The sequence below is a fragment of the Gobius niger genome (assembly GCF_951799975.1).
Source record: "Gobius niger genome assembly, chromosome: 1".
In the NCBI taxonomy this organism is placed as follows: Eukaryota; Metazoa; Chordata; class Actinopteri; order Gobiiformes; family Gobiidae; genus Gobius; species Gobius niger.
The window spans coordinates 34,891,795-34,917,265 of NC_136852.1; the positions used below are offsets into that span (position 1 = coordinate 34,891,795).

A 25,471-nucleotide genomic window follows, 5' to 3' on the forward strand; every position below is an offset into this window, starting at 1 on the left:
ACACACTGGTCACTCACACATGGACCTCATTCAGACACACTGGTCACTCACACACGGACCTCATTCAGTCACACTGGTCACTCACACACGGACCTCATTCAGTCACACTGGTCACTCACACACGGACCTCATTCAGTCACACTGGTCACTCAAACATGGACCTCATTCAGTCACACTGGTCACCCACACATGAACCTCATTCAGACACACTGGTCACTCACACATGAACCTCATTCAGTCACACTGGTCACTCACACATGGACCTCATTCAGTCACACTGGTCACTCACACATGAACCTCATTCAGACACACTGGTCACTCACACATGAACCTCATTCAGACACACTGGTCACCCACACATGAACCTCATTCAGTCACACTGGTCACTCACACATGGACCTCATTCAGTCACACTGGTCACTCACACATGAACCTCATTCAGACACACTGGTCACTCACACATGAACCTCATTCAGACACACTGGTCACCCACACATGAACCTCATTCAGTCACACTGGTCACTCACATTGCTCCACATATGAACCTCATTCAGTCACACTGGTCACTCACATTGCTCCACATATGAACCTCATTCAGTCACACTGGTCACTCACATATGAACCTCATTCAGTCACACTGGTCACCCGCATTGTTCCACATATGAACCTCATTCAGTCACACTGGTCACCCACATTGCTCCACACGTGAACCTCATTCAGTCACACTGGTCACTCACATATGAACCTCATCCAGACTGGAGCATTGTACGTTGCCTACCGTGGCTCGGGCAGATCCCTGTTTGCTAGGCCTCTCAGAGACGGTGCAGTTCCCTGAACACAGACACGTGAGAGTGAGATAAAGGATATAATAATAATAATAATAATAATAATAATAATAATAATAATAATAATAATAATAATAATAATAATAATAATAATAATAATAATAATAATAAGAACAATAATAATAATGCGCTTTACATCTGGAATGGATCCCAAAGTGCTACAGTTAAAAGCTGAATAAAATACAACAATAAACAGATCACAAGAAGCACTAAGAAAAAGCTTTGCACGTGAGACTGTGGCGCTCTCAGGTGGTTAGGGAGGGCATTCCACCTTTCCAGCTGCAGCCACCTGGAAGACCCTATTTCCTATGGTGAGTTTGGACTTGAGGGCCGGGGAGCCGGTGGAGTTTATGGAGGTTGGGTGTGATGGGATTTTACGCACCCTCATCTATCTAATCAGAATCCTGGCAGCACAGTTCTGAATGTACAGCAGTCTCTGGAGACCCTTGCCAGAGATCCTGATGAGGAGTGCATTACAGTAGTCCAGCCACGAAGGTGTGGACCAGCTTCTCAGCATCAGTGAGGGGCAGGGAGGGACGGAGTTTGGAGATGTTTCCGAGATGAAAAAAGGCTGTTTTGTAGATGTGCTGCATGTGGGTGTATAATATTAGTTGGGGGTCAAATCTTGCCCCCAGGTTGGTAACGATAGATGCAAGTTGACTGTTATGGCCAGAAAATGAAAAAACAATGACGGGAGGGGATCAGAGCTGATGTGGGATTCCAATGAGGAGGCCCTCAGCTGGAGAAAGTTGTCCTTCATCCAGGCCCTCATCTCCTCAAGGCAGGCAGTGAGAGTGGATTGTGAAGATGCTGTTGATGTGGGGTTCAACCTGGCATAGAGCTGAGTATCTTCAGCGTAGCAGTGGAAGGAAACACCATGCCTGGTGATGATGTGGCCCACAGGGAGCATATAGATGGAAAACAAAGTGGGGCCGAGGACAGTGCCTTGAGGCACTCCACAGATTTACATGGACTTATTTTGAAATTAAATAACCAAACTGTGAGCACTCACTGTGGGGGTCCGAGCTAGTCCGCTCTGCTGGCCTGCGCTTGTGAAATGACTGGATCCTCCGCAAAGATCCACAGACCACCTTCATGTCGAGAAACACACAGTGATTTGGAGGATATTACTGTGCTGAAGGCAACATGCACCTCTTTATGTCTTGCGTTTTGAAAATAACTTTAAAGGGACATATCATGCACAACTGCCTTTTAAAAAAAAACCTTTTAATCATGTTTTATTACTATAATAATATTATTAACACTGATATATTTGAAATTAATTAGAAGCTTTTCTCATAAAGAGTCTTTTCCAAACGCACATTCTGTACATCCACCTTTACACATAAACAAAGTCTACAGCCATAATTGTGTCAGAGCCAGTACCTCCATGTCCTCGTCGTCTGTTGCCAGGCAGATCTTATCTTTTTCCGGGTGCTGGTACTTATCCAGCAGCTCCAGGGTCAGGTCCTGGCTCAGACCCGGCTGAGAAACAAAGGAGTTCTGCAGAGACCCAGAGAGTGAGGATAATCAGGTTTTCAAAATAAAGTTGGTTTATCGCTCAACGCCCCAGCTGACCCGCCTGTGACCCATGTGACTCTGCTTCGCTCTTCGCTGAGGGGGATTTGATATTGTTTATTGATATGTTTGTTATCTTGTTCTCTGCTGAGATGACCTCTCTCTATGTTCACAGCTGAATTGCACATTTGTGACTGTGATTAGATTTGTTTTATTATTACGGCACGGTAGCACAGAGGTTGGCGCTCGTGCTTCACAGATAGAAGGTCCGGGTTCAATTCCCACCTGACGGGGCCTTTCTGTGTGGAGTTTGCATGTTCTCCCCGTGTCTGCGTAGGTTTCCTCCGGGTACTCCGGTTTTCCCTACCACTAAAACATGTACAATAGACCAGGATGTTTGTGAGTGCGCATGGGGGACGACAGATGGAAATTAGCCCAAGGCTACAATCCGGTGTGGCTTGTTTACATGCCTGAGACCCATGTATGTTCATTAACATGCACTGTCCCGACCAAATAAACCAATAAATAAATAAATTATTATTTGTTTGATTACTCAGTTCATGATGCACATTTTTAAAAGATTTCTTTGACAGGGTAAAAGTGAATAGTGGAGAGAGACATACAGCAAATTATCAGAGCCAGGACTCAAACCCACAATGCCAGGGGCCAGAACAGTGTTTTGCCATGATATGTGCAGCAGCCTTAACTATATTGGCTTTACACCAAATATGACTATGTCCAGGAGCATTAACATTGGAGATAAAACAATGAAATGCATTTCACAACATGATTGTAGAGCTCTAAACCATGGTTCTCAACTGATTTGCCATCGGGACCGCAATGACCCTGGGATGACTGAATAATAATAACAAGCCGAAAAATCTGAAATTACTATAACAACCTAGCCAACCCTAAACTCTGGTCAATGATCATTTCCCTACATGTACGTGTGGGTCTGATCTCAGTGGCCGCGTGGCATTGGTTGAGCGAGCGGGGGAGGCGGGGCTTGTAGGTCACGTCAAGCATTTGCGCCGGATTTGCTGGTTGGAGTTTGGCAATGACACCAGATACGAAAGCTCTTCATCCATTCTGGCTCAGCTCCCAAAAATCCAGAAATTTAAATTGAAGCCTTGGAATGTGCAAGGAATGTCACCAAGAGTTATGACAGAGTTTTGATAGAGTCATGATAGAGTTATGATAGAGTTATGATAGAGTTATGATAGAGTTATGATAGAGTTATGATAGAGTTATGACAGAGTTATGATAGAGTTATGATAGAGTTGTGACAGAGTTATGATAGAGTCATGATAGAGTCATGATAGAGTTATGATAGAGTTATGATAGAGTTATGATAGAGTTATGATAGAGTTATGACAGAGTTATGATAGAGTTATGATAGAGTTGTGACAGAGTTATGATAGAGTCATGATAGAGTTATGACACAGTCATGACAGAGTTATGATAGAGTTATGATAGAGTTATGACAGAGTTATGACAGAGTTATGATAGAGTTGTGACAGAGTTATGATAGAGTTATGATAGAGTTATGACAGAGTCATGACAGAGTTATGATAGAGTTATGATAGAGTTGTGACAGAATTATGATAGAGTTATGATAGAGTTATGACAGAGTCATGATGGAGTTATGACAGAGTCATGACAGAGTTATGATAGAGTTGTGACAGAGTTATGGCAGAGTCATGATAGAGTTATGATAGAGTCATGACAGAGTTATGACAGTCACGATAGAGTTATGATAGAGTTATGATAGAGTTATGATAAAGTTATGATAAAGTTATGATAGAGTTATGACAGAGTCACGATAGAGTTATGATAGAGTTATGACAGAGTCATGAGAGAGTCATGACAGAGTTATGATAGAGTTATGATAAAGTTATGATAAAGTTATGATAGAGTTATGACAGAGTCACGATAGAGTTATGATAGAGTTATGACAGAGTTATGACAGAGTCATGATAGAGTCATGACAGAGTCACGATAGAGTCACGATAGAGTTATGATAGAGTTATGACAGAGTTATGACAGAGTCATGATAGAGTTATGACAGAGTCATGATAGAGTCATGATAGAGTTATGACAGAGTTATGACAGAGTTATGATAGAGTTATGACAGAGTTATGACAGAGTTATGATAGAGTTACAACAGAGTCATGATAGAGTTATGACAGAGTTATGATAGAGTTATGATACAGTTATGATAGAGTTATGACAGAGTTATGATAGAGTTATGATAGAGTCACGATAGAGTTATGATAGAGTTATGACAGAGTTATGACAGAGTCATGATAGAGTTATGACAGAGTCATGATAGAGTTATGACAGAGTCATGATAGAGTTATGACAGACTCACGATAGAGTTATGATAGAGTTATGACAGAGTTATGACAGAGTCATGATAGAGTTATGACAGAGTCATGATAGAGTCACGATAGAGTCACGATAGAGTTATGATAGAGTTATGACAGAGTTATGATAGAGTTATGATAGAGTTACAACAGAGTCATGATAGAGTTATGACAGAGTCATGACAGAGTTATGATAGAGTTATGACAGAGTCATGACAGAGTCATGATAGAGTTATGACAGGGTTATGACAGAGTTATGATAGAGTTATGACAGAGTTATGACAGAGTCATGATAGAGTTATGACAGAGTCATGATAGAGTTATGACAGACTCACGATAGAGTTATGATAGAGTTATGACAGAGTTATGACAGAGTCATGATAGAGTTATGACAGAGTCATGATAGAGTCACGATAGAGTCACGATAGAGTTATGATAGAGTTATGACAGAGTTATGATAGAGTTATGATAGAGTTACAACAGAGTCATGATAGAGTTATGACAGAGTCATGACAGAGTTATGATAGAGTTATGACAGAGTCATGACAGAGTCATGATAGAGTTATGACAGAGTTATGACAGAGTTATGATAGAGTTATGACAGAGTTATGATAGAGTTATGATAGAGTAATGATAGAGTTATGACAGAGTTGTGAAAGAGTTATGGCAGAGTCATGACAGAGTTATGATAGAGTTATGATAGAGTTATGATAGAGTTATGATAGAGTTATGACAGAGTTATGATAGAGTTATGATAGAGTTATGACAGAGTTATGACAGAGTCATGACAGAGTTATGATAGAGTTATGATAGAGGTATGACAGAGTCATGATAGAGTTATGATAGAGTTATGAAAGAGTTATGACAGAGTTATGATAGAGTTATGATAGAGTCATGATAAATCTATGATAGAGTTATGACAGAGTTATGATAAGAGTTATGACAGAGTTATGATAGAGTTATGATAGAGTTATGATAGAGTAATGATAGAGTTATAATAGAGTCATGACAGAGTTATGATAGAGTTATGATAGAGTCATGACAGAGTTATGATAGAGTTATGATAGAGTAATGACAGAGTTATAATAGAGTTATGATAGAGTTATGATAGAGTTATGATAGAGTTATGACAGAGTTGTGATAGAGTTATGATAGAGTTATGACAGAGTTATGATAGAGTTATGATAGAGGTATGACAGAGTCATGATAGAGTTATGATAGAGTTATGACAGAGTTATGACAGAGTTAGGATAGAGTTATGATAGAGTCATGATAAATCTATGATAGAGTTATGACAGAGTTATGATAAGAGTTATGACAGAGTTATGATAGAGTTATGATAGAGTTATGATAGAGTAATGATAGAGTTATAATAGAGTCATGACAGAGTCATGACAGAGTTATGATAGAGTTATGACAGAGTTATGACAGAGTTATGATAGAGTTATGATAGAGTTATGACAGAGTTATGATAGAGTTATGATAGAGTTATGACAGAGTTATGACAGAGTTATGATAGAGTTATGATAGAGTTATGATAGAGTTATGATAGAGTTATGATAGAGTTATGACAGAGTTGTGATAGAGTTATGATAGAGTTACAACAGAGTCATGATAGAGTTATGATAGAGTTATGATAAGAGTTATGACAGAGTTATGATAGAGTTATGATAGAGTCATGATAAATCTATGATAGAGTTATGACAGAGTTATGATAAGAGTTATGACAGAGTTATGATAGAGTTATGACAGAGTTATGATAGAGTTATGACAGAGTTATGATAGAGTTATGATAGAGTTACAACAGAGTCATGATAGAGTCATGACAGAGTCATGACAGAGTTATGATAGAGGTATGATAGAGTTATGACAGAGTCAAGACAGAGTCATGACAGAGTTATGACAGAGTCATGACAGAGTTATGATAGAGTTATGATAGAGTTACAACAGAGTCATGATAGAGTTATGACAGAGTCATGACAGAGTTATGATAGAGTTATGATAGAGTTATGACAGAGTCAAGACAGAGTCATGACAGAGTTATGACAGAGTCATGACAGAGTTATGATAGAGTTATGATAGAGTTACAACAGAGTCATGATAGAGTTATGACAGAGTCATGACAGAGTTATGATAGAGTTATGATAGAGTTACAACAGAGTCATGATAGAGTTATGACAGAGTCATGACAGAGTTATGATAGAGTTATGATAGAGTTATGATAAGAGTTATGACAGAGTTATGATAGAGTTACAACAGAGTCATGATAGAGTCATGACAGAGTCAAGACAGAGTCATGACAGAGTTATGATAGAGTTATGACAGAGTCATGGTAGAGTTATGATAGAGTTATGATAGAGTTATGACAGAGTCATGACAGAGTCATGACAGAGTCATGACAGAGTTATGATAGAGTTATGATAGAGTTACAACAGAGTCATGATAGAGTCATGACAGAGTTATGATAGAGTTATGATAGAGTTATGACAGAGTTATGATAGAGTTATGATAGAGCTATGATAGAGTTATGACAGTTATGACAGAGTTATGACAGAGTTGTGATAGAGTTATGACAGAGTTATGATAGAGTTATGATAGAGTGATGATAGAGTTATGAGAGTTATGACAGAGTTATGATAGAATTATGATAGAGTTATGACAGAGTTATGATAGAGTTATGATAGAGTTATGATAGAGATATGACAGAGTCATGATAGAGTTATGATAGAGTTATGAAAGAGTTATGACAGAGTTATGATAGAGTTATGATAGAGATATGACAGAGCTATGAAAGAGTTATGACAGAGTTATGACAGAGTTATGACAGAGTTATGACAGAGTTATGATAGAGTTATGATAGAGTTATGATAGAGATATGACAGAGCTATGACAGAGTTATGACAGAGTTATGACAGAGTTATGATAGAGTTATGATAGAGTCATGATAAATCTATGATAGAGTTATGACAGAGTTATGACAGAGTTATGATAGAGTTATGATAGAGATATGACAGAGCTATGAAAGAGTTATGACAGAGTTATGACAGAGTTATGACAGAGTTATGACAGAGTTATGATAGAGTTATGATAGAGTCATGATAAATCTATGATAGCGTTATGACAGAGTTTTGACAGAGTTATGATAGAGTTATGATAGAGTTATGACAGAGTTATGATAGAGTTATGATAGAGTTATGATAAATCTATGATAGAGTTATGACAGAGTTATGATAAGAGTTATGACAGAGTTATGAAAGAGTTATGATAGAGTTATGATAGAGTTATGATAGAGTTATGATAGAGTTATGATAGAGTCATGATAGAGTTATGATAGAGTCATGATAGAGTTTATGATAGAGTTATGATAGAGTTATGATAGAGTTATGATAGAGTTATGATAGAGTCATGATAGAGTTATGATAGAGTTATGACAGAGTTATGATCGAGTTATGGCAGAGTTATGATAGCGTTATGATAGAGTTATGACAGAGTTATGACAGTTATGACAGAGTTATGACAGAGTTGTGATAGAGTTATGATAGAGTTATGATAGAGTTATGACAGAGTTATGATAGAGTTATGATAGATTTATGATAGCGCTATGATAGAGTTATGATAAAGTTATGATAGAGTTATGACAGAGTTATGATCGAGTTATGGCAGAGTTATGATAGAGTTATGATAAAGTTATGATAGAGTTATGATAGAGCTATGATAGAGTTATGACAGAGTTATGATAGAGTGATGATAGAGTTATGACAGAGTCATGATAGAGTTATGATAGAATTATGATAGAGTTATGACAGAGTTATGATCGAGTTATGATAGAGTTTTGACAGAGTTATGAAAGAGTTAGAGTTCTGATAGCTGCTTCACTCACTTGGGCGCATTACATGCGTCATGACCAAACGCTAGCGAAAATCCGATCCAATCGTTTCAAAGTTTAAAAGGAGGTCACCCCGGACCCACTAGTCGAGAACCACTGGTCTTAACTACAGGGCTAGCAGCTTCTATAAGACCTTAAGTGAAAATAATTTTAGCCGCAGAAGACATTACATAAACTGAGAAATGGCAGTCTATAATTTGAATTTTATTGAATAGTGATTATTAACCTTGATGTCCTATAAGTGCTGTTCCAAACATGATAACGTACGAGCTTTCAATGCAACACTAACAGATAATGCGACATGCTCGGCATACTCACAGTCAGCATCTTGGCAGCACTGGGTCTCTTGCTGGGTTTCCTTACCAACATGGCTTTCACAAAGTTATAGAAGTTAGAAGACCTGCAGACAGAAGAGGGTTAGGGAACAGGCCCATCGAATGACCCCGAAATGCAGAAAGCCCCAGGACATGGCCCCAGATTCACAAACTGACTTAAGATGTTAGTGTGAAAAGGCCTTATGCAAACATTTACCATTTGGATTTGTCCTTCAGTTTGGGAGGCTGGTAGCCGCTCTTGGACATTAGGAACAGGACCCTGCAGACAGTGTGTAGTTCCAGTTACTTTGTGGATTCGTTTTGAAAAACAAGTCTGTTTTGTTAGTGGATACAGGTGTGTACCCGAGTGTCACGTGGGTGTGATTGTGATTGTGTGTGTGTGTGTGTGTGGGGGGGGGGGTGAGCGGTCAGACCTGAGCGGGTGCAGGTCGAAGAGTGGGGGCTGCAGCTCAGCCAGCTCAATGGCAGTGATGCCCACAGACCAGATGTCGCACAGCTCGTTGTAGCCTCCTTTAATCTCCACTGCAGCCACTTCTGGAGCCATCCTGGCAATAACACAGCTTTGAGAGCCACTCACCGAGTAGTTGCCTATCAAAGTCTTTATAAAACACTGCAAAAAAGTACTTTTGGGTCTACAGAAGTACACACCAGTATGGAGTTCCAATGAAGGACTTGCGGCGAGCCAGAGTAGCTGTGATCTGAGCCGAAATCCCAAAATCAGCTGCATGACAACAGAAGAACTTAAGTCACAAATGTTTGAGAGAGAGTTTCTGTGATTTTATATTTCTCACTGAAGATTGATGCTTTAAGTCAGATTTTTGTTTGAGTTTTACTCTGGTTTTCTTTTTCTTTAGGCGCCAGGTGTCAAGTATTTACAGTGAGTACATACATATATGGGACATTGAACGGAAATCCGGAATTCCAGCACTGCTGGGCCAGCAGGGGAGGGGAGTGAAAGTGATAAAATTGTTATGAAACAAACAAACAAACAAACAAACAGAAACACAATAAAGGGAAAACAAAACAGAAAAGTATATAAATAATTAACAGTGCCTTAGTTAGTGTGTGTGTGTGTGTGTGTGTGTGTGTGTGTGTGTGTGTGTGTGTGTGCGGACATACCACATAGTGCAATAGAGCAGAGTACAGTGTACTGAGTTATTATGACCATATACATGACCATATATGGTGGGCATGAGAGAGCGATTTAGGGGGAATGAGAGAGCGATTTAGGGGGAATGAGAGAGCGATTTAGGGGGGAATGAGAGAGCGATTTAGGGGGGAATGAGAGAGCGATTTAGGGGGAATGAGAGAGCGATTTAGGGGGAATGAGAGAGCGATTTAGGGGGGAATGAGAGAGCGATTTAGGGGGAATGAGAGAGCGATTTAGGGGGAATGAGAGAGCGATTTATGGGGAATGAGAGAGAGCGATTTAGGGGGGAATAAGAGAGCGATTTAGGGGGGAATGAGAGAGCGATTTAGGGGGAATGAGAGAGCGATTTAGGGGGGAATAAGAGAGCGATTTAGGGGGGAATGAGAGAGCGATTTAGGGGGAATGAGAGAGCGATTTAGGGGGAATGAGAGAGCGATTTATGGGGAATGAGAGAGCGATTTATGGGGAATGAGAGAGCGATTTAGGGGGAATGAGAGAGAGCGATTTATGGGGAATGAGAGAGAGCGATTTAGGGGGGAATAAGAGAGCGATTTAGGGGGAATGAGAGAGCGATTTAGGGGGGAATGAGAGAGCGATTTAGGGGGAATGAGAGAGCGATTTAGGGGGAATGAGAGAGCGATTTATGGGGAATGAGAGAGAGCGATTTAGGGGGGAATAAGAGAGCGATTTAGGGGGGAATGAGAGAGCGATTTAGGGGGAATGAGAGAGCGATTTAGGGGGGAATAAGAGAGCGATTTAGGGGGGAATGAGAGAGCGATTTAGGGGGAATGAGAGAGCGATTTAGGGGGAATGAGAGAGCGATTTATGGGGAATGAGAGAGCGATTTATGGGGAATGAGAGAGCGATTTAGGGGGAATGAGAGAGAGCGATTTATGGGGAATGAGAGAGAGCGATTTAGGGGGGAATAAGAGAGCGATTTAGGGGGAATTAGAGAGCGATTTAGGGGGGAATGAGAGAGCGATTTAGGGGGAATGAGAGAGCGATTTAGGGGGAATGAGAGAGCGATTTAGGGGGAATGAGAGAGCGATTTAGGGGAATGAGAGAGCGATTTAGGGGGGAATGAGAGAGCGATTTAGGGAGGAATGAGAGAGCGATTTAGGGGGAATGAGAGAGCGATTTAGGGGGGAATGAGAGAGCGATTTAGGGGGAATGAGAGAGCGATTTAGGGGGAATGAGAGAGCGATTTAGGGGGAATGAGAGAGCGATTTAGGGGGGAATAAGAGAGCGATTTAGGGGGGAATGAGAGAGCGATTTAGGGGGAATGAGAGAGCGATTTAGGGGGAATGAGAGAGCGATTTAGGGGGGAATGAGAGAGCGATTTAGGGGGAATGAGAGAGCGATTTAGGGGGAATGAGAGAGCGATTTATGGGGAATGAGAGAGCGATTTATGGGGAATGAGAGAGCGATTTAGGGGGAATGAGAGAGAGCGATTTATGGGGAATGAGAGAGAGCGATTTAGGGGGGAATAAGAGAGCGATTTAGGGGGAATGAGAGAGCGATTTAGGGGGAATGAGAGAGCGATTTAGGGGGGAATGAGAGAGCGATTTATGGGGAATGAGAGAGAGCGATTTAGGGGGAATGAGAGAGCGATTTATGGGGAATGAGAGAGAGCGATTTATGGGGAATGAGAGAGCGATTTAGGGGGAATGAGAGAGCGATTTAGGGGGGAATAAGAGAGCGATTTAGGGGGGAATAAGAGAGCGATGTAGGGGAGAATGAGAGAGCTATTTAGGGGAATGAGAGAGCGATTTAGGGGGAATGAGAGAGCGATTTATGGGGAATGAGAGAGCGATTTAGGGGGAATGAGAGAGCGATTTAGGGGGAATGAGAGAGCGATTTAGGGGGAATGAGAGAGCGATTTAGGGGGAATGAGAGAGCGATTTATGGGGAATGAGAGAGCGATTTAGGGGGCATGAGAGAGCGATTTAGGGGGGAATGAGAGAGCGATTTAGGGGGAATGAGAGAGCGATTTAGGGGGGAATAAGAGAGCGATTTAGGGGGGAATAAGAGAGCGATGTAGGGGAGAATGAGAGAGCTATTTAGGGGAATGAGAGAGCGATTTAGGGGGAATGAGAGAGCGATTTATGGGGAATGAGAGAGCGATTTAGGGGGAATGAGAGAGCGATTTAGGGGGAATGAGAGAGCGATTTAGGGGGAATGAGAGAGCGATTTAGGGGGAATGAGAGAGCGATTTATGGGGAATGAGAGAGCGATTTAGGGGGCATGAGAGAGCGATTTAGGGGGGAATGAGAGAGCGATTTAGGGGGAATGAGAGAGCGATTTAATGATTGAGTGATTGAGTCATGGACATGTTTTACAGTTTAGGTTCGAGGGTTTGAGTATGTCTATTATATAGAGAGTGGTGAGTGTGGGCGGGTCATGGCAACAACAACATCGACAAAGTAGTTGATCATAGGACCATATTGATGCTGTAGATTGGTATTATTGTTCATCTATTGAAAAGAGGGTCTTGTTCATGAATTTAAAAGATTCTTGTTTTCCTAATGGATGACTACTTTTTAACTTCCACTATTATTATGATTGACAGGATATTAGAGTAATGTTACTCATATTTGAGTAAATAACCTCTGTCCATGTGATGCTTCGATGCTGTACATACCCAGTTTGACCTGGCCCATGTCATTCAGCAGCACGTTGGCTCCCTGCAGCACAAGCACTGGTCAGAGACACTCAAATAGACAGATAAAAACAAAAGAGCTACCTTTATGTCCCTGTGCATCTTCCTCTGAGCGTGCAGGTAGTCCAGGCCCTGTAAAAGTGTGGCAGCATAGAGTGAAGGGGGGAAAAGTGGGTGAGACATTCAGTAAAATGCATCTTTAGCCCAAAAAAACAAGACAAACAATCTGTAAAATGTCAGTTATCTCTTATAATGGCTCCAGGAAATTGCCAGCGTCTCTTGAATTTGAGTAACTGAGGTTTTCAACAAATTAATTTCAATCCAAATCAAAACTAAACTGCCAAATGAAAAACTAAAAGTTTGCTAACGAGATCAATGGCGTACCTGAAGCATCTCTCTGCAGACGAAGGCAATCTGTGCCTCTGACAAAGGCCCCGTCACTGCACACACAGCACATCCACACAGAGGTTATTAACCTGCAAAACCTGCATGTAATGAAGATAAGCTTTTGGAAAGCTATGAGTGGTACACAATGCAACGTATTTGACCTGTCAGTGACCCAGCGGATGCTTGGGTAGGTAGCATAGCGCCTTTACTTACTGATGGCCTGTAGGACGCTCCAGGATCAATTGTTTTATAGGTTTTCACTGGTGATTGAAATGTATACATGGGTAAATATACACTCAATTTCGAAAATCTACCAGAAACCCTAAAAAAACCTGAAATAAAATTTATCCTGAAGCATCATAGAAGTCACTGCGATGGAAAGTAAAGGCGCTAAGTGTAGAAACAGCTGTGAGTGTGCAGTGTGTCAGTGTAGAAACAGAGCTGAGAGTGTGCAGTGTGTGAGTGTAAGAACAAAGCTGTGAGTGTGCAGTGTGTCAGTGTAGGAACAGCTGTGAGTGTGCAGTGTGTCAGTGTAGGAACAGAGCTAAGAGCTGAGAGTGTGTCAGTGTAGAAACAGAGCTGAGAGAGTGTCAGAATAGAAACAGAGCTGAGAGAGTGTCAGTGTAGAAACAGAGCTGAGAGAGTGTCAGAATAGAAACAGAGCTGAGAGAGTGTCAGTGTAGAAACAGAGCTGAGAGAGTGTCAGAATAGAAACAGAGCTGAGAGAGTGTCAGTGTAGAAACAGAGCTGAGAGAGTGTCAGTGTAGAAACAGAGCTGAGAGAGTGTCAGTGTAGAAACAGAGCTGAGAGAGTGTCAGAATAGAAACAGAGCTGAGAGAGTGTCAGTGTAGAAACAGAGCTGAGAGAGTGTCAGTGTAGAAACAGAGCTGAGAGAGTGTCAGTGTAGAAACAGAGCTGAGAGAGTGTCAGTGTAGAAACAGAGCTGAGAGAGTGTCAGAATAGAAACAGAGCTGAGAGAGTGTCAGAATAGAAACAGAGCTGAGAGAGTGTCAGAATAGAAACAGAGCTGAGAGAGTGTCAGTGTAGAAACAGAGCTGAGAGAGTGTCAGTGTAGAAACAGAGCTGAGAGAGTGTCAGAATAGAAACAGAGCTGAGAGAGTGTCAGTGTAGAAACAGAGCTGAGAGAGTGTCAGTGTAGAAACAGAGCTGAGAGAGTGTCAGAATAGAAACAGAGCTGAGAGAGTGTCAGTGTAGAAACAGAGCTGAGAGAGTGTCAGTGTAGAAACAGAGCTGAGAGAGTGTCAGTGTAGAAACAGAGCTGAGAGAGTGTCAGTGTAGAAACAGAGCTGAGAGAGTGTCAGAATAGAAACAGAGCTGAGAGAGTGTCAGAATAGAAACAGAGCTGAGAGAGTGTCAGAATAGAAACAGAGCTGAGAGAGTGTCAGTGTAGAAACAGAGCTGAGAGAGTGTCAGTGTAGAAACAGAGCTGAGAGAGTGTCAGAATAGAAACAGAGCTGAGAGAGTGTCAGTGTAGAAACAGAGCTGAGAGAGTGTCAGTGTAGAAACAGAGCTGAGAGTGCAGTGTGGGGGGAAGGTGCCTGACCATGGTAGACGTCCTGAAGGGAGCCTCCTCCACAGAACTCCATACAGATCCACAGCTCACTATCTCTGTGAACAGAATGGCCTCTTAACATGTGGCTCTGGCACAATTTCACATAGGGCAATTAGGTTAATTTGGTCTTTTAGTAACGATATAAAAAGGTTCTTATAGCCTGACCTGTAGGTTATTTCAAACCTGACGGTTTCGGCTACAACTGTCGTCTTCCTCAGAAGTTGTCACTTGATGTTGCTGGGACATGTCTAGTTAGCTTATTTAAACAGTTGTATGTAGGAGAAACTGGTAGAGTGTGCAACATCAGAAAGAAAATCCATAGGATAAATTGTGATAAGAAAACATCAAAAGCCTGCACACAAGCCACCAGACAACACGCAGAACAAGAGCAGCTAAAGTCTGCACTATCAGACACTGCAATAGAGAGAACCACCTCATGGATTGGGACAATGCCCATGTTATCTGCACAGAGAGTAACAAATGCCACCGCTGGATCAGAGAAGCCATCGAGATCCGGAAACGTCCTTACCAGACAGTGAACCGGGACGAGGGGGCGTACCGACTTTCTCACAATTGGGACATAGTTCTGAAGAAGTGGGACTGCTGATGGCACTGTCAGCCTGTTACTACAAGCAGGAAGACAGAGCCAAAAACTAAGAGCCACAGTTGTAGCCGAAAATGGCAGGTACGAAATAACACACAGGTCTGGCTCTAAGAACATTTTCGTGCAGTTTCACACAGTCGCAGTAGAGCACTCACTGGATGTAGCTGCCATAGTATGCCACAATGTTCGGATGTTTGCAGCTCTTCACGATAATGATCTCCTGTTGGATGACAGAGAAGTCTTCCTCTGGGCACACAAGGGGACAGGCTGGTTATGAGGGTCACAGGTTTGACCATGATAATCTCAACCTTTGCAGTTATAAAATATCTGGAAAACTAGCTGTACTTCAGTGCTCTGTGAAGCATAGACAGTAGGGAGGTTCAGACCTGGCTCCATTTTGATGCGTTTGAGGGCAGTGAGTTCTTGAGTTTCTTTCTTGCGGGCCTGAAAAAGAGGGACACACATTTGTTAAATAAGTATATTTTTGTGTATTTGTAATTGAAGATGGCATTTGCATCTTTCTCAAAAATCTGACCACCATGGACAGGATTTCTGCAATCACTTCAGTGCACAGCAATCATTTCTAGGGATAGGCACCGAAACCCAGAATCATAACGACCTTACCTGACCAACTGCAACCCCATATCATAACAATTTACCATTGGTCAGGCAGCGTAAATGTCATGAGGGAGTGTTTTTATATAAGTTTGATGTCTTGCTTTTACGTGTGTTTATTATATGCATTTGTTCCCCACCTTGTTGCTGTTGTAATTGGTCGCGCCCTCCCCCTTCACTCACGGGACTAAATCAGGCAACCTCTCCCGGTCATGTGTCGGGGCCGGCACAAAAAATCCCATGTATTTTTAGCCTTGACTTTTCGAAAAAGTCAATTAAGAGTTTAACATCACGGCGCTGGCTAATCAGCTATGTGCTAACATGTGCTGACATGAAACATACAATGTCAAATTGAAGATTTGTCTAAAACGTTATAAACAGCAAAATTATATAAGTAATTTCGTTGCATTTTCAAGTATTCTTGTAAAATACCCACGCAAGTGTCGGTAGTTAAGACAAAGCTGATTAGCCGGCGTCGTGCCATTAAATTAATTCATTAATAGATGACTTTTTAGAAAAGTCGATACTAAAAATACATGGTATATTTTATGTCGGACCCCAACACGTGACCGGGAGTTGGTGGGACTGTGGAGCTCTATTCACCTTATTCTGTATGATCGCGTGGGCTTTTCTCCAACCGTTAACATGGAGCTGGAGAAGTCCACATAAAATCAGTCCCTCCCCGAAAACAAAGCCGTTTTTCGGCCGCGCTGAGAAACGCTGCAGTGTTGACTTGTTGGTGCAAATGAACATTGGCCATTTTACACAAATCAATCGACTAAACATCAGATTTGAGCGGAGAATATTTTCCCTCGTTCTCCATTTAAATGAACGTGCTTCGCGCTTCGGAAGTGTCTGTACAGCGGAAGTGCCGAGACAAAGCAAAAAGTGGCAAAAGTGGGCGGGGCGGAATAAGGTGAAAAGACTTCACCCCATGGCATAAACACTTTCAAAACAAGACATACATTTTTATCCTCAAAGCGAGTGCCCAACTGGAAACATCTGTTGCTAATAAGCTAGCTTTGCTTGTGCCGCGACTTATCATTTAAATCATTTAATTTTAAAATTCTTTTTGTTTAAGATTTTGAACAAAACAAAACCGAACCAGAACAATGAACCATTCGTTCACATCCATCTGCATGTGTAAATGCTTCAAAGAGTGAGCTTGTGAAGCCTGTTCCTGGCTGCACTGGTCACAAGCTGTGTTCCCCCCATGGAACCTTTTGAAAAGCCGCACTTTGGAGAAGTGTAGCCTGTGTAGAACTTTGATTATAGCTTTGTGTAACAGGGTGCACTTTGCACCACAAGGCGGCGCTAGCGTGCAAGCACATAAAATCTCCGCAAGTTCCCCTTGCGTGCTATGACTCTGACTTCCGCCTAGCGTGTTGTGGCGTTTGTGCCGTGGTGCCCCATCCTCTGCGATGCAATTTAGTAGATGCAAGATTATTTCTGTCCTAAAATAATTGTTAGCAAACACCCTAAAGGCACTCTACTGTGGGCCATGGCGTTTGTCCCTGTCAGTGGTGTGGTGGCCGGTGTTCAGGGCGGCATTGCCACCCGGGCCGTAATGAAGTCCGTGATGGAGCACGGCTGCGTACTTTAAAGGGACTATACGAAGTTTAAAAGTAAGTTTAAGTATTTTCCTCCCCTTACATGTTCCAGCCATGTCCTAATGTGTAGAATGAGCTCAGACCTGTTCACCACAACTGCCTCTAAAATCCTGCACTGTCACTCAGTGACAAAGGTGTTACTTCAGGTCCAAAGTGCCGTCATGCACGAGCTTAATATAGAAGGTGCAGTTACGCATAAGACCTGAGGTGGCAGTAGTGAGTATAAAATGTCTAACTTGCATCTAGCCCCTTTAAGGCAGTATGTTTTGTTCACTAAAACTGTGTGTAGATAAAATGACTTTAATTTAATTTAAACTAAAACATCCAATCTACAAATGTGGCTCATTGTGGGCAGTCTGCGTCCTGCTGTCTTGCCTTGCTGTGTCTGCACCTGTTTATTTTTCAAGAACAAGATGCAACCATGGACTATAACCTATGGACCATGATAGAGTATTATGGACATGATCTTATGATTTTGCGTTTAATTGTGAAAATCATGAAACAATGGTGATACATACAGAAACTAAGCTAACTCATGATCAACAAAATAGATACTGTTAACTTAAATATAATTTCTGCCTCAATCAACAAACCTGTGTGCTTTTGGTCTTAATTAAAGGAACAGGCCACTGTTTTCACATACTGACATATGTTCTTATCTGAGCTTAGACAAGTTCATTTGTACCTGTCTGATCTTCCCCCGTGCCTTCTATCACGTAAACACAGCGCAGACAGCGTTAGCAGTTAGCCTCTCCCCCTCTCCTCTAACGGATAAAGCGGATAAAAGGGGGAACTATATTGTAAGGCGTAATAATACCAGGAGTATTTCGAAATCCACGCAGTAACATCTTCACTTTACTGCAGATGCCTGTGTAATTATACTTTGTAGTGGAACACTTCACGTAACCATATTTAAATAGGGAAAACGTGGAAGAGCTTGGTAGTTTCTATCTTGACCTCGTTTGGAGCTATAGAGGAGAGAGGGAGAGGCTAAATGCTAACGCCGTCTGCGCTGTGTTTACGTGACTGAAGGCACGGGGGAAGATCAGACAGGTCCTAAAGAACTCGTCTAAGCTCAGGTAAGAACATATCTCAGTATGTAAAAACGGTGGCCTGTTCCTTTAAACTCAGGCGGGTTGTCTGGCTTTGATTTTAGTTAGATATCATTTATCAGACCCTCAATACCCCACTCTGGTACATTTGCACAGACTGAAGATGAGTGGACGTTGTCTTGAGCTTTAGTCCATTGAGAGGCAGTGATGTTTATTCCAGTCTGCTTCCTTTAGGTGATCAAGTGAAGGTATGGTGTATTCCATATCTGACACTTCATTATGTATTTTAGAAATGTATGCTTTTTTCAATGGATAAAAAAAAAACTATAGTATTCATGTCTGAGCTGGGGGGCTGACAAGGAAAAGATGGGAACAGTGATTTAACAAAGCTATGGATTTGTAAATATTTCAAGGAAATCTGCATTTCCTGTACTTGTGCAATACCATAATGCATTGCGCCTATGGCGTTGCAAGATGCCATCGAAGAGACTAATATTAATCTTCCAAATACCATATAAAAAATATCTAATTCCACTAATATCCACTAAATATCCAATTGCACCAAAGCTTAATGACATCTGTACTTTTTTATGTATTGACTTTTAAAAGACGATCGTGAAAAGAGCGCAGCAGAAGTTGTCATCATAGTTTGGCTGTAGCTTCACTCGCACTCTAAGGCCTCCAGGTCGTAGCTACCCCCCAAGGCGCAAAGCCTTATGGGTTATTATGTGTGAGTGGTGAATTAGCGATTTGGTATTTCGCAACGGATCAAAAGATGCAAACACATTTTCAATAAACAAATCCTGTATCGAACATATTCCTTTGACATTCCTGAGAAAATGCAACTTTATGAAGAGCTGGGCTGAACTCATGGTTAAGTGTACAGACAGCGACAGACGGCATCAGCCAATCAGAGCAACGCTGGACACGTCGCAGTAACAAGCGGCAGGAAGTCTTTCCAAAAACGTCCCTTTTTTATTAGGAGCGCTTCCAACACTGCTTCTTCCTCCGGTTTTAGGGATTTAAAATTTTCCAAATAATTTAAAACAGACGAAAGAGCAGAAGAAAACAGTGCATCGGTCGCCGTGCCGCCATCTTGAATGTTTTGGAGGAGTGCGTGGTGGTGATTGGACCGATGTGGGTAAAATCGTGAAATGATAGTCTGCGAGCAGCTGCCCAGACGGTTCTTCTTTTGAACAGAAAGGAGGAGTGTCTGGCAGGCCAGGCAAGAAATATCTCTCCATTTAAAATGTTTTCAAATTTGATGCCAAATTTTGACAGTATGAGAGACAACAGGACTTTTGACTTTGGGAGCAGTAGGGAGAGCGGGCTAATGTGATACAGTTTTAGCATTTGCTCCCCTCGAGCTAAGGCGAAGTTAGACATTGTCTCACTTTAACCCCATATCATTTGTCTCACTTTACCCACAGCCACCATTTTAGAAAGAACAAAATCTCTAGCAATCTTCAACAAGCATCAAGCACATGGTTTACATGTTGGATGTTCATTAACATGTATGATATAAGGTTTTCTACCTGAAGCAATTGTGCCCCATCACGAGAACGGAGGACACATGTCGGCTGACTCACTTTCGCACAAATTAGATATATTCTGGGTCCTTGACTTCAAATTGCCACAAGTCCTCCAAATATATACTTTATCAAACTCATCAGATCTTCATTCGAGGATAAAATTGTGATAACCACAATATGCTATCCCAAACTCTATCGATGTGTAGCTCCACACCAAACTTTGGGGGGTTATTGTCTGGACACGGCACACTGTGATGCTGGTGCGTCTCCAGTCTTTGGTTTAAGCCTGTCTGAGGGCAAACAGCGCAATGGTGTCGTCTCCTCACACAAAGTTCAAGCAAACTTCAAAAGATCTGTGGCTGTTGTTAAAATACAAGCCCCAAACTCAGTCCAGTCCATTCTGACTCGGCTCTACATGTTAGCATTGGCTCTGCAGGTTCAGAGGGTCAGCCGGGAGAGTGCAGACAGGTGCTGGCTCATGCTGCTCCTTAGCCCTATGTTATTCTAATGATATAGTGCTTTTCTGGACACTCAACATTATTCATTTACCCATACTTGGTAATGGTAAGCCACTATTGTAGCCACAGCTGCCCTGAGGTAGAATGATGGAAGCTAGGCAGCTAATAGGCGCCACAGGCACCGACCACCACCAACCACTCACTCACACAGTCACCCATTAGAAAGGTCCAACGTCCCCTGCACCTCACAAACAGAGGCCCCAGTGATACTGTATCACACGCCTGGCTTTGCGGATCAGAGCTAACTTTGAGCAGTTCCTCTTTTGGCTTGTAAAAAAAACTCACATACTCTCTGATACAAAGCATGCAGACAACAAACACACACTCACACATGCACCCCCATGTGCGCACATTGAAAGTCTCACTTCTTCTTTCTGAAGCAGGTGTCTCCACAGCAGCCACTCCTCCTCACACTCACCACCTCTTTGTCGAGCATTTGTTCAATGTGTGCACTTAATATTGAACGACTCTTTAACCAGTGTGCGCGTGTGTATGTGTGTGTGCGTGTCTGTGTGTGCACGTGTGTGTGTGTGCACGTGTGTGTGTGTGTGCATGTGTGCGCGCGTGTGTGTGCACGTGTGTGTGTGCACGTGTGTGTGTGCACGTGTGTGTGTGTGTGCGTGTGTGTGTGCGTGTCTGTGTGTGCACGTGTGTGTGTGCACGTGTGTGCACGTGTGTGTGTGCACGTGTGTGTGCGTGTGCGTGTCTGTGTGTGCGCGCGTGTGTGCGCGCGTGTGTGCGCGTGTGTGTGTGCGTGTGTGCGCGCGTGTGTGCGCGTGTGTGTGTGCGTGCGTGCATGTGTGCGGGTATGTACCCGTGTGTACCCACGTGTGCGCGTGTATGTACCCGTGTGTGCGCGTGTGTTCGGTGTGTGCGCGCGTGTGCGGGTATGTACCCACGTGCGCGCGTGTGCGCGTGTGTGGGAGGTCATTAGGCTCAACCAGTCAGTCCAGCTCTGAAATGCAGTCCAGTCACTTTACATACCAGGCGATGACAAGCTTCACACCAGAAAAGCCTGAGTCACAGCGAGGACTCCTTACTCAATACAAGCGCCGTGCACTAAATGACTTCAGCAGAATATGTCTTCATTTAAATTTCATTTCACTTCTGACAATATTCTGATTATTTTTCTCATTACTAAACTTACATTACTTGGTCTTCCATTTTCCATCACGACCAAGACTGAAGCAAGTGGAAGCCACTAATCTGAACTAAACAAGGACAAGTCTAACCCAGGCAGAGGCTACACTAACTGAAGAAGGCCACCAGTGACCAGCTCTGACCCTTGGGCCTTTCCAGCTCTGATTGGTTAATATTATTTTTCCATTTTCATCACAGCTGCTTCACTCAGACTCTGTTTGACCCTGGCTCCGGCCCCTGGATGAGGCCCCAGGCTCCGGCCCCTGGATGAGGCCCCAGGCTGCAGCCCCTGGATGAGGCCCCAGGCTGCAGCCCCTGGATGAGGCTCCAGGCTCCAGCCCCTGGATGAGGCCCCAGGCTCCGGCCCCTGGATGAGGCTCCAGGCTCCGGCCCCTGGATGAGGCTCCAGGCTCCGGCCCCTGGATGAGGCTCCAGGCTCCGGCCCCTGGATGAGGCTCCAGGCTCCGGCCCCTGGATGAGGCTCCAGGCTCCGGCCCCTGGATGAGGCTCCAGGCTCCGGCCCCTGGATGAGGCTCCAGGCTCCAGCCCCTGGATGAGGCCCCAGGCTGCAGCCCCTGGATGAGGCTCCAGGCTCCGGCCCCTGGATGAGGCTCCAGGCTCCAGCCCCTGGATGAGGCCCCAGGCTGCAGCCCCTGGATGAGGCTCCAGGCTCCAGCCCCTGGATGAGGCCCCAGGCTGCAGCCCCTGGATGAGGCTCCAGGCTCCAGCCCCTGGATGAGGCCCCAGGCTGCAGCCCCTGGATGAGGCTCCAGGCTCCAGCCCCTGGATGAGGCCCCAGGCTCCAGCCCCTGGATGAGGCTCCAGGCTCCGGCCCCTGGATGAGGCTCCAGGCTCCGGCCCCTGGATGAGGCTCCAGGCTCCGGCCCCTGGATGAGGCTCCAGGCTCCGGCCCCTGGATGAGGCTCCAGGCTCCGGCCCCTGGATGAGGCTCCAGGCTCCAGCCCCTGGATGAGGCCCCAGGCTCCGGCCCCAGCAACCAGAGTTTGGCAAGTTTTGCCTGGTGACTGTGCAATCTACAACAGCTGTTCACTTGCATGTCAGCACCCAGTGGACCCCCTGACGGGACCAAACAGCAGTGGCCCTTTGAAGAAGAGAATTGGATGATTCTCGAAACGTTGGGCAACTATGTAAAGAAATGTCCAGTTGAATTGAATTAGCTTTCATTGATTGAAATCAATCTTTGTTCGATATATGACAGTCGCAGCTTCAACAAGCCCCTCAAGAGAGTTTTAGTTTTGTTTTGAAGGTGTGAAAGGAGTGAGATTAGTCCTGCAGTAACACCTGCTGCACCAAACACCTCTGCTCTCAAGAACAACCACAGGAACCTTTATGATTCATCCATCTCACAGACTCTTCATTCTGTCTCAGAGAGAAGACTGTACCGTCTCACAGCCTCTTCATTCTGTCTCAGAGAGAAGACTGTACCATCTCACAGCCTCTTCATTCTGTCTCGGAGAGAAGACTGTACCGTCTCACAGCCTCTTCATTCTGTCTCAGAGAGAAGACTGTACCATCTCACAGCCTCTTCATTCTGTCTCAGAGAGAAGACTGTACCGTCTCACAGCCTCTTCATTCTGTCTCAGAGAGAAGACTGTACCATCTCACAGCCTCTTCATTCTGTCTCGGAGAGAAGACTGTACCGTCTCACAGCCTCTTCATTCTGTCTCAGAGAGAAGACTGTACCATCTCACAGCCTCTTCATTCTGTCTCAGAGAGAAGACTGTACCGTCTCACAGCCTCTTCATTCTGTCTCAGAGAGAAGACTGTACCGTCTCACAGCCTCTTCATTCTGTCTCAGAGAGAAGACTGTACCATCTCACAGCCTCTTCATTCTGTCTCAGAGAGAAGACTGTACCATCACAGCCTCTTCATTCTGTCTCAGAGAGAAGACTGTACCATCACAGCCTCTTCATTCTGTCTCAGAGAGAAGACTGTACCATCTCACAGCCTTTTCATTCTGTCTCAGAGAGAAGACTGTACCATCTCACAGACTCTTCATTCTGTCTCAGAGAGAAGACTGTACCATCTCACAGCCTCTTCATTCTGTCTCAGAGAGAAGACTGTACCATCTCACAGTCTCTTCATTCTGTCTCAGAGAGAAGACTGTACCATCTCACAGTCTCTTCATTCTGTCTCAGAGAGAAGACTGTACCATCACAGCTCACACTGAAACATGGTCCAGTCAATGACCAAAAACACATGGACAGTCGGTGAGTTTGGAGATTCCTCAGTCGCCCGCTCGTCTCTGATTGGTTGACTCTGCTTCCTGTTTGCTTGCGTCTGCACATTATAATAGATCCATGGGGAAATGGAGTGTCCGCTGGCCGTCACCAGACTCACTCGCTGGCACAGAGAGTCTGGTTCCCCGGCTGATGAGCTCAGTGGACACAGCACGGGTTTAGAAACTCAAAGGTCAAGGGTCCAAACCAGGTTAAATGAAAACACCGAGATCACTCTCTGTGCTGCCTGAGCCGTCCATCCAGGAGGAAGCCACATTCTGCATGACACACTCGTCTCTCTACAAACAAATTTAGAATTTATTTCATGGATAGTTTTTTTTATTCAACTTTTAGATGCCTCTTTTCTGTATTTTCCTGGTGACTTTATATCAGATTTAACAGATTAGGCTGTTTATACAACTTGAACTGAGAATTCCATAAATCCAGTCCTGATCAGATTTGTGGTTGTTGTTTGTTTGTTAAGTATTACGGCACAAAGTGTAGATCCAGCTGCCAGTGTCTTTTACTGTGGATTACATTCCAAGTTTTCCAATGAAAATAGGTAAAATTCATGTTTGCTCTCATTATTATCATCCCCAGAATGGCCTATACTTTTAACTTTTCAAACCGAAGAACTAAATCAACTTAACTCGAACCAAAGTAAAAATGCTTTCACTTCTGATCAAACCACTTCCTCCTCCTGCTGGCCTCACTCTGTCAGCCAGAGCTGCGAGGCCGTCAAATGTGAGGAGGGGAGAGGAGAGCCCCTCATCAGGGCTCAACTACTTTGGAAGTATTTCACAGTATGTTTGCAGAGCTCTACCAGGATTATTTTCAACTTTATCATCTATTGCAGCCATTGAACCATTGATTATAGTTTAGTTTAGAGCTGAAAACGCTCACATACAGTACCAATGTTTCTACAGGCAGCAGCAAATCACGTTTAATGCTTTCTAATGCCATTTTCAAGGCCAACTAGTCTCTTTTTAAACTTACAAACGTAAAATGTCTGTGCATATTTCTTTTCTCAATATTAGCAAACATTCTGTCAAATGAATGTGGGGACATTTCGATATTCAAAAGGCAAACAACACAAAATCTTTGTAGAAAATAACTGGGAACAATTTCATCCAAACCTTTAGTGTTCAATTTTTTCTGTATTTCTGATGAAGATTCAAGCAATTTTCCTAGATATTTAGATTGAATGCATATTTGAATAAAATAAAAGTCTTTTCAATGACATTTAAGGCCTTCTTTTGGGTCATCTTTCTGTGCTTTTTAATGCCCCGTGAAAACCCTGAGTTTGCACTGACTGTATGAGTTAAGTGATTAGTGATCCTGTTGTAGTCACAGTCCATTGAATGTCATCAAAAGTTAATATGAATTCACGTGGAAAGTTCAAACTAAAGCAACTGCATGTAAAAAGAAACATGAGAGCGAG

General features: G+C 43.2%; 1 protein-coding gene across 6 annotated transcripts in view; it reads right to left on the reverse strand.

The window, feature by feature from the left end:
- The window catches only part of map4k1 (mitogen-activated protein kinase kinase kinase kinase 1), a 49,443-nt gene that overhangs the window by 23,625 nt on the left and 347 nt on the right, over nucleotides 1–25,471 (reverse strand). For all 6 annotated transcript variants that reach the window (XR_013793011.1, XR_013793012.1, XM_079559440.1 and 3 more), the window contains exons 2-14: nucleotides 15,710–15,767; nucleotides 15,479–15,569; nucleotides 14,711–14,775; nucleotides 13,144–13,199; nucleotides 12,844–12,891; nucleotides 12,742–12,784; nucleotides 9,599–9,671; nucleotides 9,364–9,495; nucleotides 9,147–9,209; nucleotides 8,934–9,015; nucleotides 2,232–2,348; nucleotides 1,858–1,936; nucleotides 779–831 (exon numbers count right to left, since the gene is read on the reverse strand). Coding sequence is in view for 4 of the 6 variants with exons in the window: in XM_079559440.1 (XP_079415566.1) it covers nucleotides 779–831; nucleotides 1,858–1,936; nucleotides 2,232–2,348; nucleotides 8,934–9,015; nucleotides 9,147–9,209; nucleotides 9,364–9,495; nucleotides 9,599–9,671; nucleotides 12,742–12,784; nucleotides 12,844–12,891; nucleotides 13,144–13,199; nucleotides 14,711–14,775; nucleotides 15,479–15,569; nucleotides 15,710–15,767 (960 nt within the window). In the remaining 2 variants the exon portion in view is untranslated. The remainder of the gene's footprint in view (nucleotides 1–778; nucleotides 832–1,857; nucleotides 1,937–2,231; nucleotides 2,349–8,933; nucleotides 9,016–9,146; nucleotides 9,210–9,363; nucleotides 9,496–9,598; nucleotides 9,672–12,741; nucleotides 12,785–12,843; nucleotides 12,892–13,143; nucleotides 13,200–14,710; nucleotides 14,776–15,478; nucleotides 15,570–15,709; nucleotides 15,768–25,471) is intronic.